Raw genomic sequence first — 18,054 nt, 5'->3', positions numbered from 1 at the left:
CCTTCTCTTGATAAGCTGAAGAAACCTGCCCCTTCTGAGACTGTGCCTGTGTGAGCTCAGATCAGCAAATGCCCTTGAAACCATGTTCTAGTTGGGATGTACAGAGTTGGGGTGAAAGGAATGTATGTAACCTGCTCTGCAAGGGATTTGCCATCTGGATTGGAGATTGTCTGTACTCAAAGGGGACCTGCTGAAGGACCCAACATTCTGAAATTACTTTACCTCAGCTTCTAGAAAGATCCTCAGCTACTGTAAATCAGAGCAACTCTACCAACACCTCTAGCACACACACACGAATTTCAGGATTTCGGAACATAAGCAGCAGTAAATACAGCTGAACAACACAGGGCCAGGAATAGAGCAGTCCAGAAGCCATCAGAGAACTTAGAACATCTTGAGGTTTTGGAGTGAAGAAGGTTGATGGGATAGGTGTGGATCTCTGCTGTGCTGTTTGTAGCCCTATGTAAAATTGCAAGACAAGCATTATTGGCGTGCCTTGACCAACTTGGGTCTTCATTTTATCTGTGGGGAATTGGTCAATCAAGCTGGTTTGAAAGCTAACTAGTCTGCAAATCCTGGCAGTGTCTTCTCTAGTGGTGATGGACCTTAGAATTAGTCTCCCCTCTTGGTCACACTGCTGTAGCTTATAAAATAAAAATTAACAAAAATTTAAAACATGAAGTTCTGGAATTACCAAAGCAGCAATATCTGTGTCATTAGATCATCAGACTGTTCAGCCAGTGCTGCACTGTTTCAGTGAGCACATTGTTCAAGTGAGCAAGGTGTTCTTGCACTGTAACATGGCTCTGCTCTGCTGATCTGTAGAGAGAAATGTGTGGAAACCCAGGAAAGGACTGTCTGGCTTCACAGCAAGCCCAAAGATCCAAAATGTAGCACTATCCAAATTTGGGGGTTTGCTCTCAATTGTCTTTTAGCTAGACTTTCGGGTCTGTTTTCCTTGATCCACATAATGGTTCTTGAAGCTTTAAACCATGCCAAGAGTCTGGCACAAACATTGGTGAGCACATCCTCAGGGACTGTCTGGTTGTTGGCCATGCTTTAGGAGAACCTGTGCCATCAAGGGTGAAGTGGTGACACAGACTAGCAGGACAAACTGCTGAACTGTCTCAGTGAGCCCCATCTCTGGGATGTTGCAGGGAATTTATGGGCGACTTTTTGTGTGGATCGTGGAGAAGATCAATGCTGCAATTTACAGACCTCCTTCCCAGGAACTCAAAAGTATCAGGAGATCCATTGGCCTTCTTGACATCTTTGGCTTTGAGAACTTCACTGTGAACAGGTATGGAGCCTGCAAAAGGAGAACCAGGTCTTAATCCTCCTTCACAAGCCCAAGCTCAAGGTCTTGCAGTCCTTTCACCTCTCCTGAAGTAAACTGGATGGACTGGGTTGGACCAAGCCTATTTCTATATGAGAAATTATCAGAGCTAATCAATCAGTTTCTAAACTGATTTAGACCACACACATAACATTGTTTTGGGAAAAAACTGATTGTCTGAACCAATAAGGAAATTCTAAGCCAACAGCAGCTTTACTGAGTGGTTGACAAGGTCTGAGAGTATTGCTTAAAGCATGAAGAGAGATGTAGAAAAAATTAACCAGGGTGTATATAAAAAGGCCTTTTCTTGACCTTCCCTCCACAGTTTTGAGCAGCTTTGCATTAACTTTGCGAATGAAAACCTGCAACAGTTCTTTGTGCGCCACGTCTTCAAGCTAGAGCAGGAGGAGTACAACCTGGAGAATATCAACTGGCAGCACATCGAGTTCACAGATAACCAGGATGCCTTGGACATGATTGCCATCAAGCCTATGAACATCATCTCCCTCATTGACGAGGAGAGCAAGTTCCCCAAGGTGTGTTTTGGACTCAGCCTTGTTGCCAGTGGCTCTCCTGATTTTATCCCCTTTGCACTTGCATGCTGGCAGCCTGTGAGATCTGCTCAGCCCCAAACACACATTCACCTGTGGCCTGCCTATTTATAATTTTTATTGCTCTCTTAAATTTTCTTCCGTCAGTGTCACAGAAACAAGTGTTTCTGATGGGAAAATATGCCTGCAAGAGGCTCAAAAACATCTATTGGCAAAGTTTAAGAGAAAATAATGTCAAATACACTCCTTTTGGAGCATTATTTTGAATACAGAACTACATAACAGTGATATTTAATTAATTTCTGTAATTTTTGCACTTGAGATATCTTCTCCAACATATCACTTCTCAACATAGATGCACATTGTCACCAAGTCAAGAAAGAAATGTGCTATTGACTGGAAAATTATTTCAATGGGAATAGCTTTGGTTAAATGTCAGTTCTTTTCATGCACGTACAGGGTACAGATGCCACCATGTTGCACAAGCTGAACTCTCAGCACAAGCTTAACACCAACTATATTCCTCCGAAGAATAACTACGAAACCCAGTTTGGCATTAACCATTTTGCTGGAATTGTTTACTACGAAACCAAAGGTATGGGGCAGCTTCTAGAGCACTGCAGGGGGTGAAGGGATATTCATGGGCAGACAAGTCACTGCTGTGTTGGAGCAGAGCAGGGTGGTAGTCCACGGTCGTGTCAATGTTTTCCTTTTCTGGCTGCAATGACTTGACCCTCCAGCTGTGCCCATGAGCTGCAGAGTTTGGTGCTGTTTCATTCATGTGTGCCTGTGACAGAATGGCAGTGCTTTGCACCACTGCATCCTCAGTCCAGTCTGAAGATGCACCTCTGTCTTCCTTCTCATGGTCTCTATCTGCCCACTCATTACTCCCATTACCTCACCAAGAACATCCAGTAATCCAACAACCCAGAAGCTGCTTGCAGCTCACGTGCTGACCATGTTGCACTGTGTCATCTATGTGTTGTCCCATTATTTCTCTAGGTTTCTTGGAGAAAAACAGGGACACGCTGCATGGAGACATCATTCAGCTGGTGCATTCCTCAAAAAACAAATTCATCAAGCAGATCTTCCAAGCAGATGTGGCAATGGTAATGCAGGCGGGAGAAGGTCTTTATTCAGGAGGAGGGGTGTTCCTGGAAGGGGTGGAAGATTTGCAGAGTCATACTGCTCCGATGCTCCTTGGGGTGTTCCAAACCTGTTAGTGAGAGTCAACCATCAGGAAGTGTTAATGCGGTGTCATGGGTGCATCCACATTCATGCCCCTGGTTCACTGCATGTGGTTCATGAAATATTATTCTTTTGCTATCATGGCCCTTCAGACTTGTGTAGGGATTGGAACAATCAGGTTTGTGATTGTAGAAATCTGAGAGAAAAGTAACTGTGCCTTCCAGTTAGGTCATCCAGATGTGTGTATAATAGAATGAGAGGTAAACTAACAGAGGGTAGGTTTAGATTAGGTGTTAGGAAGTTCTTACCTGTGAGGGTGGTGAGATACTGGTATAGGTTGCCCAGAGAAGCTGTGGATGCCCCATCCCTCAAAGTGTTCAAATGTTCAAGCAATCTGGCCTACTGGAAGGTGTCCCTGCCTATTGGAGGAGGGTTGGAACTACATGACCTTGAAGGTCCCTTCAAACCCAAACTTTTCCATGAGTCCAAGTAAAAGCCAAATACTTGTCAACCAGAGTAGATCAAAAGGACAGTCTTGCTGGTCCTTAAGCACCACAAGAAGACTTGAAGGGAACAGTTGTATTTTACTGTTACAACAGCAGAGAGAGGGAACACCAGTTATGAAAGCTGAACTTCAAAGCTCCTCTTTCCACATCCCAGTTCTCCAGGAGGTTATGTGTCTACTCCACACTCAGTGTGAGAGAAGACTGTGTGCCCTGAAGTTTCAGAGAAAGGCAGTTACTGCTTTAACCCTTTCCACCCCATTTGAACATTTATTACTGGGATACCAGCTTAAATGCTGAGATTAGTGACCATTTCACTTTAGTAACACAAATGTGCGATATTTTCTTCAAGAAGTTGAACATCTAAATCTCTCCACTCATCCCTGCTCCCAAGATTAAAGTAGAAAGTGTTTTAAAATGTCAGTCTTACAGAATCTGAAAGTCTATACAGATCAGTCACTATGGCCAAATCCCCCAGTCTTTCCCAAGGCAAAAGTCATGGGACTGCAGAGGGTGTGGGAATAACATTTTTCAAAGCAAACACATTTTTTGGCAGTCGGAGTCCCATTTCCAAATGCCAGCCAATGCCACTGATGGACCAAGGGACTTAGGGACTTTCAGGAGTGCCAATTTGTAAGTGCTGAATTCCTTTACTTGCCAAGGGAAAGAAATATTTACATTCCCAAGACATTTCTTTGAGTATGCTACGTGCTGTTTTGCAAGCCTTGTTCATGAACTTCTGCCATTCAGTTTTGCTCCTGATGAAATTAATGGTCATTATCTTTTTGATTTCATTTGGAATAAGAGAACATTTATCAATTGCTAATTAAGCTACCAATTGGCATGACACTCCTGTTGGGTTCAGAGCTATCCTCAGAAGTGGATACTCCTGTTAAAGTAGACACTAACTCCCTTAGCATCAGTGCTGCTGCTTACTTTGCTTTTAATTGCTTATTCCTTGCTGCTTTTTATTTTTGGTGTAAGCTTTGCAGTTGACCTTGGAAGTGATTTCTTTCTTCTTTGGGCAGAGCAGAGATGCACTCTGGGGCATCAATGAAAGGGTTTACACAGTCACACAAGCTTTCTCACAGGGATCCCTACCAAAGCATCTTTAAAATATGCTGGAAGTATATTAATAGCAAAGTTGAGATGTCTGCCTGGATGTTGTCTAGGATCTGAGAATTGAAACCTCTGAAAGCATTGGATCCCCCCTTTTTTTTTTTTAACATAAACTGTTTGAGGTTTTTTTATAGTTCCACTAGACATCTTCAGAATCTGTCCCAAGTGATGGTCTCTGTGCTTTGATACTTTAATGATGCCTGAGTTTCTTTTTGGAATGAGAGATTTTTAGCCTGATGTCATGGAACTGGAAGAAGAGCCAACATTGTCTGGAAGCTCCTCTAGCCGTGCACAGTGTCGCTGTGAACCTGAAGAGCACTAATTCCCTGAACACCACCACACAAAAATTCTCAAGACAAGCAGGATCCAACATGGGGCTGAGATGCTTCTGCCATTGCTTTCCACCAACGTTCAGTAATGTCTGCAGCCCCTTTATTAGGACACGTGCCCCAAAAGAAGGAGCAAGTGAGCCTGGCTCACAGAAATTGACTGCATGTAGCAACACTGTGTGGTGAAGTGTCCTTGGAATGCCTTGGAGCTGTGCATGCCTTCCTCAAGCTTCAGTGAGGCAGTGTGTGGAGGAAATTTCCAGAGACACTCAGGCTTGGACAATCAAATATAACATCTTCTCTTAAAGAGAGACAAGTGGCTGTTCTGCTAAGGACTAAATCAAATCCTGAGGCATTTTGCTCAACACTTCCCAAATGTTGGTCCTCAGGAGCTTATTGATGAGTTTGTAGGATTTTGTGAGTCAGGTACAAGTAAGTCCACATCTGCTTTACATTCAGTCTTTCAAATGGGGCCCTTATATTCCAGAAACTTGAGAAAGCCACAGCTCAGAGAAATTTGATAACTGAGATTGTATATTTCAATGTTGTAGTAGCTGTTTGGTCCCTGAAAGACCTAATACCTGTACACAATGAAACCTCTGGGGTGAACTGGGCATTTCTGGAGCACATGGGGCTGTAAAGTGTCATTTTATTCATGCTCATCACAGAGAGGGTTATCTGCATGTGTTTGCTGAACAGGAACATTGCTTTGAGTGGTGCCAAGTGAAATTATGGATTAAGTGGGAGTTGTACACTGTTCCTCTGTGGAATCAGCTGGTATGGTCTGGCAGCACTGCTTGTTCAAGGAACAGATAGAAGGAGCAGTGGAGGACGGAACCCTGTAAAGTGAAAAACAAATGGGAAACTGGGGGGGTGGGGTGGCTTTCCCCTTGGCAAAAGTTTAAATTCTATCAAAAATACCTGATTTGGAGATTAAAATTAGGGAGGAAGGGAGGGATGTCTTTACAGCTTTTTGTGGTTTGTTCCTGGCACCTTCCCGGCCAGTGTATATTGAAAGCAGAGGTATGTGAGGTAGAAGAATGGCAATGGCTGAAATTGGATAGATAGTGAGGTTAAAAAATGTATAAAGTTTGTTTCCAAGAAGCAAGAGCTGAACACTGGCAGTTCCCTCAGAGAAGTGAACATCAAGATGAAGGAGAAAATCCAGGAGAGGGTTATACAAAAATCTAAGAATTAATGCATTTTGTTCATGAGATATATAAGCAGCTGGACTTCCAAGACTAAAAATGTCAGGCTCCCATTTCAGTTATTCCTTCTTTTCACTATTTGCTCTTCTCTGTCTCTGTTTTGTGTTTTGTTTTGTTTTTTTTTACCTGTGCTTCGTGTAGTTTCTCTGTGGCTATGCATCCAGCACATTTGGCCAGTCGCCCACACCCACACCAAAGGTAAACTGAATACATGAGTTCCTCTTTTGTATACTCACCTCTCCTTGGCAAGGATTGTGCTTTACTCCTGTTGGTTTATTCCTCTTCCTGCACTATCTATAGAGGATCCATTTCAAGTGACCAGTGTGTTGGAGAGCATTTTTTACAGCTTGTTGAATTGGTACAGGGGTACGACTGTGTCACTTAATTCTAGGACTCAACTCAGAAAAACTTTGTAACGATGGGGATTTGATCAGAACCAGGCTCAGCCAAGGTTTTGAGGATTTTTTCCTGATAGTTGAATCATTCTAAATAACTTCAGATGGATCATCTGTGATTTGGCTGTTGCTTACCATGGTGCCACCATTGGCTTCCTCCGAACAACTGCAAATCTCACCCTGTGTTACACTTTTTGAGGCAAGACAGCCCACATGCAAAGAGAGACCCCTGGACTGCATTTCTGTGTTGTTTGGAAATGCTATTATTTTTGTCATGATCATCAAAACAGCCTTTTGGCACCTCTTTTAGGTATTTTCTGTTGCATCTCATCTGCTGACTGGTTCTGATAACTTCCCAAACCTTGCTTACTAGTTATTTGGCCATAAGATAGCATATTGTGTGCTAAAGATTTTATGATATAAGCTTTGAGACTCTGCTCACATTTCCACAGCCCCTTGATAACCAGAGGATTAGCTTGCTTTTCAAAATTCAGCTCTTTTCATGGGGCTGAATTTCATCCCTTTTTACTTCTGCAGTATCTTGGATGTTTGGATTTGGAATTCCAATGAGGAGGATCTGACCCAAAATGACTGAAAGCCATTAATTCCAGAGGTGGACTCCTTCCCCTCTGTATCATGGTGAAAATTGTTTCAGTTGGAACTTATCACTGGGCCTTGCCCTAGAGTTGTAGTAAAAATAATAGTCTTTCCTGAATTAGGATATGAGAGAGCTGGAGAGGGCCTTGAGTGATTGGACAAGGGGAATGGCTTTAAACTGAAAATGTTTACTTGAGGTATTAGGAAGAATTTCTTTCCTGTGAGGATGGTGCGGCACTGGCACAGGTTGCCCAGAGAGGCTGTGGATGCCCCATCCCTGGAAGTGTTCAAAGCCAGGTTGGATGGGGCTCTGATCAGCCTGGTCTAGTGGAAGATGTCCCTGCCATGGCACTGGGGTCGGAACTAAATGAACTTTAAGATCCCTTCCAACCCAAACCATTAATAATTCTGTGATTCTGTGGTGGGATTAAATCCAGGAGACAAATGTGCAAAACCTGTCAGAAATGTTTAGACCAGTTTTTTCCTCTGAAGATGTCAACAGGTGATACAGGGAAATGGGAGTTTTGTTGTTGTCATAGTTGATCTTACAACTACACTTTGTATTTTGTAGGTTTTCTAATGAATAATAATTGTTCATATTTGTTCCACTGAGGTAAAGGTGGAACAGCCAAGACAAAAACTATTTTTCATGTGTATATATATATATATATATATATATATATATATATATGCATCTCAATAAGCTTGTAGTTCAAAATAGTGATACTTGGCACTGTTGTACAGCCCATGTCACCATTGCATTGGAAGGCATTTTCCAGACTGCACAGCCTTTAGGAGAAAGACTCTCTTCACTATATGATGCTGCAGAATGAGGTGGCCTCAGCTTTCAGTGGTCACCTGAAGGTCACCCCAGTGACATTTCATATAAAATATAACAAACAAAAAGCATCATTTTGCCCAGAAACTGCATGTCACATTGGCATGGCTCAATTTAGTGACCATATAATCCTAAAGAGATGGGAGGATGGTCCTTTGTCCAGAACCTTTCCCCAGAGTGCTGGTGGTGGTACATGCCTTGCCCTCCTTCCCGAGCTCTCCCCAAGTATTACATCTTTCTGCATTTCCACTGAAGCAAGCTGCCATCTCCTGATGTGTTTCTGCTGCACCAGCAGCCTTGTCATTCAAGGAGGAGAAGGTGCAAAGAGACAGAAGGAATAACCTCTACCATTTCTGGCTCAGTGACATTTCTCCTTGTAGTTGCCATTCTCCTTGCCTTTTGTCTTGGTGTTACTGCAAACAGCCATGTATGTGTTTGCACTTCCAAAGTTCAGACTAGCTTGAAATGGCAGAAAGAGGTGGAATTGAAGCATGTCTGGATGTCATGCTGGTCTGCACATCATTCTAAACTCTCTTCTGCATGCTCCTTTTCTGTAAATCACCTATTTCTCTTCTTTTTCTTGTTTTACTTTTCTGTTTTTGAGTATTTTCCTCCTTTGATGTTGAGTACAGGCTGAGTGCTGCAGTCTGGGGTACAGCACCTGTGAATCCAGCTCATCTTTCCCCATTTAACACAGGTCTCATCCTCCCTTCTACTGGGCTTTGTATGAACACAAGTGAAGAGAGTCTGAGTCCCAAAGATGTTACAGTCTCAGAGTTTGAAAGCTAGGAAGTGTCTAGCCAGGGAAAAGCAGAATGTATCAGCCCTTTCTCCATCAGGCTGTGGGGACTGGGTCTGGTTTTAGCTTAAAAAATGCTTCTCCTCTGCAGTAAATCCTGTATTTTCAGTGCCAGGCTATGTTGAGAGGCTGCTCCATTCCTTTTTTTTTTTTAAGTCATTTTGTTGAAGTAAGGGAAGAGGTGTGATTCTCTCCATGCTGGTGTTGAGGTGAGGCAGAAGGAACCACAATTACTTGAGTGGTGTCACCCATCCCTGAAGGATGAAGCTGATGCAAAACACTTGTCAGGTTATTTATTGTACGTCTGAGAGCCTGAAAAGTGCCCATAGGGGTGGTGCCCACCATTGAGAGGGGTCTGTGCGCAAATGTCAGACCCTGAAATGTCATCCCTGAATGGGATGATGTGGTCTTGACAGGGGGAGCCCAGACTGCTCTGACTACTTGGACAGGAAGACAAGCGGCTCTCTGGTCACTGTCCCTTCCTTCCAACCCCTCCCAGCAAAAAGCCCTCAGATGTAAGGATGGAGATGGCACCGCTGCTTTTTGCCAGATCTGGATGCATGCAGGAAAGAAATGCAAGGCACCAGCAAGCTGGAGAGGCATTTCTTGCTGTCTGGGAGCAAACCACTTGTGCATTCCTTTGTAGACCCTTGTACAAAGTTTTTCTCCCTTCCTAACATCATGGCTTAAAAATGATCTCTCCCAGCCAAGCCCAAGCTGACTAAAATTTGGCTAACATGCAATTGTTTCGGACTGCCAGCCCTGCTCCTGCATCTGTTGCTGCTTCCAACCCCTGTGGCTATCCTTCCCCACCTCACGGAGGTGACCTCGTGTGCATAATTAGCAATGTGATGAGAAAACATTCATCAAAGCCTTTCAAATCAGGATTCTTGCTGAAACAGCCTTTTCCTCAGAAAATCTGCAACAAAATAGGAGCATCAGACTCTCCAGTGCTCTGCAGGTAGCAGCTGTATCCATTAATTACCCCAGATTTGTTAACAGTTTGTCCTTCTGGGGAGGATTTTGCTGGGAGAGATCACTGGTAGCCCCCCATGCTGTTCTTGGCAAGCAGGCCAGGTTTTTGTGGTGTTTGCATGAGCTGGGTTTTCTCTTGTTGGAATTCCATGACGACTTTGTGCTTGTGTTGATTGGGTTTGTCTCAACATCGCATCCGACCTGAGCTGTGTAAACTCCCTGTTTGTGGCAAAGGGGTTGGACTAGAGGGAATTTGTAATCCCTTCTGATCCAAACTATTCTGTAATTCTATGGAATTCCTCAGTTTTGGGGGGCGGGAGTGTTAAAGGTTATTAGTGATATGTGGTGAAGCACATGTAAAAAATTTAGCAAAAGTAGAAATAAACACAGTAACAGAAATGTGCAGATGAACACTGTAAAACATGGCAGCAAGGCCAGTGCAGATGAGAATTTTGTGACTCCACATATGGCTTGACCACCTGCAAATAAGAGGATATTTGAAAGAAAAAATGCATTAAAATCCTGCTGGAATTCTCCCTTTGGGAATTCTCTAGCCATCAGGTCATGTCACAGGTCATGTTACATGCTCAGCCTCTCTCTAGTTAAGAGGGAGTTACTTCCTGATACCAACTCTTCTTCCAGCCCTCCAGCATTACCTGCTGCCCCACAAAGGCTCCCTGAGCACCAGATCCCACTAGACACACAGCACCACTGTGACTGATGTGAAATGAGCTCAGGTAATAGTGTCTGGCACATGAAATGAGCTAGGGACTTGATTTGGAGGTGGTTTTACAAGGTTTTCCCAGAGCAGGAAGAAGGGACTATTAAGAGAAACATACAGTCTCATTCAGAAACACTTGCCCCAAAATAGAGAGTGGATTATTAATCTGACCAAGAAAGCTGAACCAAGAAAAATACTCCAAATCTTCCTGATCTCGCTAAATACTCACCTCATTTAGTCTAGTTAATATTCTTCTCCAAAAGCAACTCGAATCTGTGGTAGTACAGGCTGAGGAATCTCAGCAGAAGTTTCTGGAACTGTTGCAGAGTCACCCTGCAACAAGCATTCTCCTGGGTTATTTTTTACCCTAAATGGTTCTTGTTCCAGGGAGCAGGAGGAGCCCTGCCTGACACAAGGAACCATGACAGAGGATTTGGCATGCCCATGCTGCAATGCATGGGGACAGGGAAGCCCACACTGCTCCTGAGAGCATCCCTGGGCAGGTGCACTGCCCCAAGCTGTAATACAGAGAATTTTGATGGCCCTGTTTGCTCCTATGGGCAGATCTGCCTCATGGCTCTGCACAGGGAAGAGGGGTTTTCCAGTCACACAGGGAGGTTCAAGCAGGAGAAATTAAATCATGGCACTTTTCCTGCCTGCACGGAGCCACATGGAGTAGGCTGCCATAGCCCAGCCATTGCAAGTTCACAGGCTCTGCCCTTCCCCTCTTCTGCCACAACTTTCAGCCACCTCTGGCCCCACTCCCCCTCCAGCCCTGGCTGTTGCAGGAGGTTCCTGGGGACGCGGCCAGAGGGGAAAGTCAGTGTTATCCTTTCATTTCCTGAGTGCGCTGCTGTGCTGCGGTTTTGCAGGGAGCGGAGACGAGGAAGCGCTCACCGACGCTCAGCAGCCAGTTCAAGCGCTCCCTGGAGCTGTTGATGAGGACTCTCAGCGTGTGCCAGCCCTTTTTTGTCCGCTGCATCAAGCCCAATGAGTACAAGAAGCCCATGGTAAGTCCTTCTTTTCTCTCCTGGTTGCTTTTTGTATGGGACTGCCTGTGGGGTCATTCTGCTCTGGAGCTACTGGCAAAACTCCTTTGGGCATCAGTGGAGACAGGATTGAGCCTGCATGCTTGGAAAAGCAACCCACAGCCTGCTGTGCAACAACAGAGTCACTAAAGGGTTGGAAAAATCAGGCACTTGCTTTCCAGTCCTACAGCACCCCAAAACTTTTTGCAGAGCATAGCTCCTGGCCCTGCCTTTCTTCTCAAGGATGATCTCAAGGATTTCACCCTTCAGCCCCTTATCCTATAGGAAATTCCTCTCCATTTCCATAGGGGGTAGGCTCCTTCCTGCCAGAGACTTCAGCTGAGCCATAGGTTTAGTTCTATGGCAGAGTTCAGTGCTTTCTAAAAGTCATCTTCCCGTGCGTGTTTTCCTAAAAATCTTTGCTCACATTGGATCTCCCTTATTTTAAATCCTGTTTGGTCATTTCCACTGCCTATTTTTTTTTCCTCACCGATTCCAAAAGCATGGTTCTAAAAGCAGAGGAAGAAAGAGGCAAAATAGCACAGAGGGAATGTAAGAGGAGTTATCTTGCTCCAGTTCACAGTGATTTGCTTCAAAAGCAATGAACATTATGGGAGTAAACTTTTGGGAGCCAATAAGAAGGAAGGAGAGGGCTCTCAACCCCCCTGACCACAAACTGCTCATGGAAGGGATCTCAGAGTTTTGCAGCAGAAGGCAGGTGATAAGGTGGGTGCTGCATGCCCTGATCCCACTCCCCACACCTTGCAGGATCAGACACTGATGCTGTGACCAATCCTGTTTCCTGCTCACCAAACTTAATTGTGGTACTGCTTGGAAAGGAAGAGCTTTATTTAAGAAATAATCTAACAAGGACTGGAGCTTCATCTAAAGTCGGTGGCTGTTAGCAAAGCTCAGCTGCGTGCAAAAAAGCATAAAATCCTGAATTTCAGGGCTGTTATCTACAAGCAGTGTTTGTTTGAAACTTATTTTTACTGTTCAGAGAACCTAATAGGATGTAGAACAAAAGGTCTGGTGGGTCTCTCAGACCGTTTTACTGTGCTCTTATCCTAGTTTTGGTGAGAGTAAAAACCTGTTAATGGAATATTTTGGGTAAATATTTAACAATATGTCTGATGTGTGATTATCATCTGAGCAGAGATTAGAACAAGACCTTCTTTTTGGACATAGGCAATGTTGAGAAATAGGTGTACGTCCTGAACTGATGTTAGCAACTTATTTTATATGCCCTAATAATGAACTGTTTTTACACCTAGGTGTCTGGAATTCAGTCTGGTATTTTGACTTCTGCATAGGGAGTCTGTATTTCATCAGGTCTTACAAGTACTAAGCCAGAAGTCTCTGTTCAATCTATTTGTCTACAAAACTTTCAGTGGGACAGGAAAACAGTTTCAAGTTTGAAAGAATCAGACAAAGAGAAATTAATCTCCCCATGAAACAAATAAGTGGGTGAGCTTACACTAAATCAGAGACTGCAGTGTGACATGAAATGTGATTTCTTGCTAAATTTAATTTTGGCCTTGGCTTAATAAACCAAAGGAAAAGGAATCCCAGATAAAGGCACACAGAGCTGTGCAGGGTGACTGCAAAAGAGAACATTGTCTGTCCCTGCCTTTGAAGGAAAACGTACTGATAGTGATAGGAAATGGCATAGCGGAAGTGAAAGGTCAGTGGAAAGTCCTGGCTGTTTGTTACTTTATGTTATTCTAAAACTTTTACTTCCTTCTGAAATGTGCTTTAGCGGGGGGAAAAATTGTTTGTATCGCGATGCTGGCTGAAGTTCTCTGGGTCCGTATATCATCCCATGTTCCTGCTTCTGAGTATTGTTCTGGTTAGTCGAAGAAAAAGGCGTGGGATGAATTAGATAACAAAACCATGCAAAGAAAATCAAAAATGTCTCCAGCAATCTGTGCCTCATCAGGCCCATGTGGAGGAGAGCATGGTTGCCCATAAGTGCAATGAACTAGCCCTGAAAGATTTGTACTCAAACCCCTGGTGATTTATTTGGTGTCCTGTAACCTCCCCAGCTGTTTGATCGGGAGCTGTGCGTCCGTCAGCTGAGGTACTCTGGGATGATGGAGACCATCCGCATCCGCCGGGCTGGGTACCCCATCCGCTACACCTTCGTGGAGTTTGTGGACCGCTACCGGGTGCTCATGCCAGGGGTGAAGCCAGCCTACAAGCAGGTGAGAATCCTCCTTCACAGGTGGTGAGTGCTCTCTGCTGGGCAATCTCCAGAGATATTTATGGGGTGTGCCTCCTCTCCAAAATCAATTGTGCAGCATTTGATCCCCAGGTGTCACTGTGGTGCTCTGGGCTTTCCAAGTGAAGAAGAATGGTTACAGGGCTGGCAGGGACAGGTACCGTATTCAGGCTGTCTGTCTCACTCATCTTAAACAAAGTGACAGTAAAGCCATAAAAACCTCACTAGCAGAAAAGTGCAGGATTTGGGACCAGAAAAGGTTTACACTGAGCCTGGGAGGAGCAATGGATGAGTCTGGTCCTGGTGAATCCCAACTCCTTTTCTGTCAGGGTGACCTGCGTGGGACATGCCAGCGCATTGCTGAAGCAGTGCTGGGGAAGGATGATGACTGGCAGATTGGCAAGACAAAGATATTTCTAAAGGTGGGTGGTTCTCCACATTCCCTCTTGGGATCCATCTTGGATCCTTGCCTCTGGACGTGTCTCCTACCATTTCCTTTTCATCACAAGACATGCCTGTTTTCCATGGTCTCTGGGCTGGCGTGTCAGTGAGTAGAGCCTGGCTTAAGGCAGAACATTTGGGGCCGGTTTAGGAGCTGCAGGTAGGAGGAAGTCCTGGCATGGTGCCAGCTCTGATGCATTCACAAATCCATACTGACACAAAAGTGGTCACATCCAGTGCACAGCCTTTTCCCTTCTGGGCTGAGTGGTTCAGCTTCCTCTCCTGCCTTCACCCAAAAAGCACAGCAGCAGGAGGGATGCCCATGCAGAGCCCTGCAGAGAGAGGAACATGAGCACAACAGGCTCATTTTGCTTTCTGCACATCCTTGTGCAACTCGAGATGTGCCTACAGTCTCCTTTTCTGCATCAGTCCAGCTGATACAGAACAGTCTAACACTGCAGGTCCCCTGCAGCCCCTTACACACTCATCTTTCCTTACAAACCCATTCCTCTGCTGTTCTTGGAAGGTGAGGCTTCTCTCGAGCAAAAATCACAGTAATAAACTGATTGCTTACATCTAAATTCACCCCCAAATCCCACTGCCAGCACAAACACCCCCATCTCTTCCCCAGAACTTGTTGGCAATAGTTGCTCTTTCCAGAGCCTGTTATCAAGATTTCACAGCTGTCAGGGCAGGAAACAGAGAAATTGGGAGGCCCTGAGGGGCCATGGGAGGTCGAGCAAAGCAGGAAACATGTGGAACTGCCTCTGCTGCACGCAGTGCGGCATGGCTCAGCTTGTCACAACTGGGAAAGAAAGCTGCATCACACACAACATGGGAGGAATCAGAATAAAGCTTGGATTGGTGCATCTGAAAGCTTCAGGGCAAAGGAAATTCAGTGTTTTGAGGAGCTTTTTTTTCCTCAGGTTAGGGAAGCATTGCAATTTTGGCTGGAAGAAGTGATGGGACCCAACACCAGGTAGCCTGGAGTTTGTTTGCAAACCTCTCCAGTGCTCCTAGGAGCTGCTCCTATGGCTGAAAGCACTAGGAAGGAGCTCTGCAGGGAAGGGCAGTGTAATTAAGCTGTTTTCAGACTGTGAAGTATTGCATTTGCAGCTTCTGGATGACCTGGTTTATTTGGGAATGAAGACTAGAGATCACTAGGGTTTGTGTTAGGACTTCCCCAGTGAGCAGGTGGGGTAATACTTGGGATGTAAAATGACCCCAGAGTTTATTTTGGACAGCTGTCCTGAGGAAGGGTCTTTTACCACCCACTCTGACCACATATCAGGCAGAGGGAGAGCCTGAGACATTGGTGTTGCGTTCCTTCCTCCCACAGGACCACCACGACATGCTGCTGGAGATTGAGAGAGACAAGGCCATCACGGACAAAGTCATCCTCATCCAGAAGGTGGTCCGTGGGTATAAAGACAGGTAGGTATGAGCCCCATGGCCAAATGGGAGGTGGGCTATGTGGGATGCTTCATCCAATAAGTGGGTCCTGGAGGCTGCACCACTTCTTTGGTGCCCAGATGACCAGAGGGGACCCCTGATGTGTTGGCACTCAGGTGCAGCAAGTACTGGAGGAAAACAGTAGAGGAAACAAGAGGATAACTCTGTTATCTGCCTCAAACCTGCACAGAATAGGACCTTCTGTCCCTGTTCAGGGATGTGGTGTTTGCTATGACAGTACAGCGGTGGGCTCTGAACCAGCTGAAGGCCATTCTGAGGCCATGATCTCCCATCTGTGGAGATCCCCACAAGACTGCAGAGGGAACACTGGGTCACTACTGCTACTAAAGTTGCTCTCCCCAAAGCCCAAGGGGTTCAGAACTCTTCCCTTTGCAACCCAGTTTCGAGACATGAGAAGAGGACAAGGTAGCTCATGGCACCATTGTGGATGAAGAGGGGGAGCCACAGCCAAGGACAAGCTTCACCTATGAAGGAGGGACAGTTCTTGGGGTTTTATGTTCTTTGATTGTCCAAGCTGCAGCTGTGGCTCAGGTTGTGCTTTGCAGAAAGGGCACGTGCTAAATAACTCATCTTTCACACACTGATCGTAGTGATACAAGACCCCCAAGGCCTCCCAACACGATTGTCTCCATGTTGTCTGGAGGTAGGATCAGATCAGGCTGAGAAGGACTGGAGGAGCGGAGAGGGATAGCAGCATGTTGTTGGTGAGGTTGTTGGTGAGGATCATTTGGATTCAATCCATTTTTAGGTGCTAGAATGAAATGGGAAGGACACAAGGGGAAGAGGTTTTAGATGTGAGAAGATGATGCTAGGCTGGGATTCCTATCATCTCCTGTTCTTCCCATTCCCAAAATGCGGCATAATCTCCCTGCAGAGACCTCTCAGAGAGAGTGCCTACAGATGTTTTTATGAAAGCAAGGAAGGATGGGGAAGGAGACATTTTCAAGCCAAAAATGCGGTGGTTATTCCACCTGGACCCTCAGATTCAAATCTCCAAGAAATAAGGCCCAGGAGATGATGATAACTTGTGGCCAAACCACAGAGGCAAATGATTGGAATGCTTTTGCAGGTCCAATTTCCTGAAAGTGAGAAATTCAGTCCTGATGATTCAGAGATACTGGCGTGGACATAACTGCAGGAAGAACTATGGTGCTGTAAGTACAGGGGTGCTTCCTCACACCTCTGCCTTCCCACCTCTCTAACCTGGGACATACATAAGGGTTTCCTGGTTCAAAATGTCCCATTGAATGTTGGAAGTGGTGAGGTTGGCTTTTATCAGTTGGAGTGATGAATGGAAGTTTGCTCTTTTGCTTTGTCATCTCATTGAAGAGACCACCTTCTAGCTGTCCTCACCCCCGTGACTTATATGTCCATTGCACCAGCTGGTCATTTGGGGTTTTGTAAGCCTTCCCCTAGTTTCCAGATGAGTGAAAACTCAAGAGCGGCTTCCTCTAAAAAATGTACTCCATCTCCATGTGGGACCATATTTGGGCTTCTCACCCTCCCAGTCCATAGTCCTGTTCTCTCCCTGTTCCAACTGGTTTTGACCCAACAGCAGGGTCTTTTGGAAAGTGTGTTAAGGTCTAAAGTATCTCAATATAATCTTTCAAGCCTGCAACTTGATAGAAATAGCCACTTCCAGGCTGGCTAGGATGCTGCCTCCTGCCATCAAACAGCACCTTGACTGTCAGGCAGGGGTTTTGCAGGATGCTGGACCTCTGTAGGAGCCACCCTCATGGCTTATGGCTACCTTGGGATGGCCAACCTGAGGCCTCTCATAGACTCAGTGGGGATGAAATTGTGTTTGTCCTTCCTGGGCTTTGAATCAATGCAGCAGCCAGATGGCTTCATTTCTCCACCCTCTTGGAGAACCTCCCTCCAGAAGGTTTGCTGTCGTGGGGACTGATTTCAGTAGCCCTTATTTACAGCCGTGCAAGCAGGAGATTAGCAGTGGAAACCTGCTTAGGGTGGGTGAGCCCCTGGCTGGCGGGGCGGTCTCATCCTGCTCCCTCTGGCAGATGCGGATTGGCTTCCTGAGGCTGCAGGCCCTGTACCGATCCCGCAAGCTCCACAAGCAGTACCACATGGCTCGCCGGCGCATCATCGAGTTCCAGGCACGGTGCCGGGGCTACCTGGTCCGCAGGGCTTTCCGGCACCGCCTCTGGGCCGTCCTCACCGTGCAGGCCTACGCCCGCGGCATGATCGCCCGAAGGCTCTACAAGCGCCTCCGGGGGGAGGTAAGTACCGTGGAGGAGAAACGGAGATGGGGAGAGGGGAGAAATACATGCTTCTGCGTTGTGTGCTCTTGGGATCCAATTTTAAAGGGAAAAAA

At 45.6% G+C, this 18,054-nt stretch overlaps 1 protein-coding gene across 6 annotated transcripts in view; it reads left to right on the top strand.

Annotated features, from left to right (window-relative positions):
* Window positions 1-18,054, top strand: part of MYO7A (myosin VIIA) — a 97,903-nt gene that overhangs the window by 53,566 nt on the left and 26,283 nt on the right. For 3 of the 6 annotated variants that reach the window (XM_071432962.1, XM_071432964.1, XM_071432961.1), the window contains 11 exons: window positions 1,158-1,300; window positions 1,662-1,872; window positions 2,347-2,482; window positions 2,890-2,996; window positions 6,376-6,432; window positions 11,432-11,569; window positions 13,633-13,791; window positions 14,138-14,230; window positions 15,589-15,683; window positions 16,792-16,876; window positions 17,741-17,959. In XM_071432962.1, coding sequence (XP_071289063.1) covers window positions 1,158-1,300; window positions 1,662-1,872; window positions 2,347-2,482; window positions 2,890-2,996; window positions 6,376-6,432; window positions 11,432-11,569; window positions 13,633-13,791; window positions 14,138-14,230; window positions 15,589-15,683; window positions 16,792-16,876; window positions 17,741-17,959 — 1,443 coding nt within the window. The remainder of the gene's footprint in view (window positions 1-1,157; window positions 1,301-1,661; window positions 1,873-2,346; window positions 2,483-2,889; window positions 2,997-6,375; window positions 6,433-11,431; window positions 11,570-13,632; window positions 13,792-14,137; window positions 14,231-15,588; window positions 15,684-16,791; window positions 16,877-17,740; window positions 17,960-18,054) is intronic. The other 3 variants (XM_071432966.1, XM_071432965.1, XM_071432963.1) reach the window with 1 other exon arrangement.

The sequence above is a fragment of the Agelaius tricolor genome, unplaced genomic scaffold (assembly GCF_023055355.1).
Source record: "Agelaius tricolor isolate 1412-34295 unplaced genomic scaffold, bAgeTri1.0.p SCAF_9, whole genome shotgun sequence".
Lineage (NCBI taxonomy): Eukaryota > Metazoa > Chordata > Aves > Passeriformes > Icteridae > Agelaius > Agelaius tricolor.
This window is presented reverse-complemented; position numbering and strand designations above follow the sequence as displayed.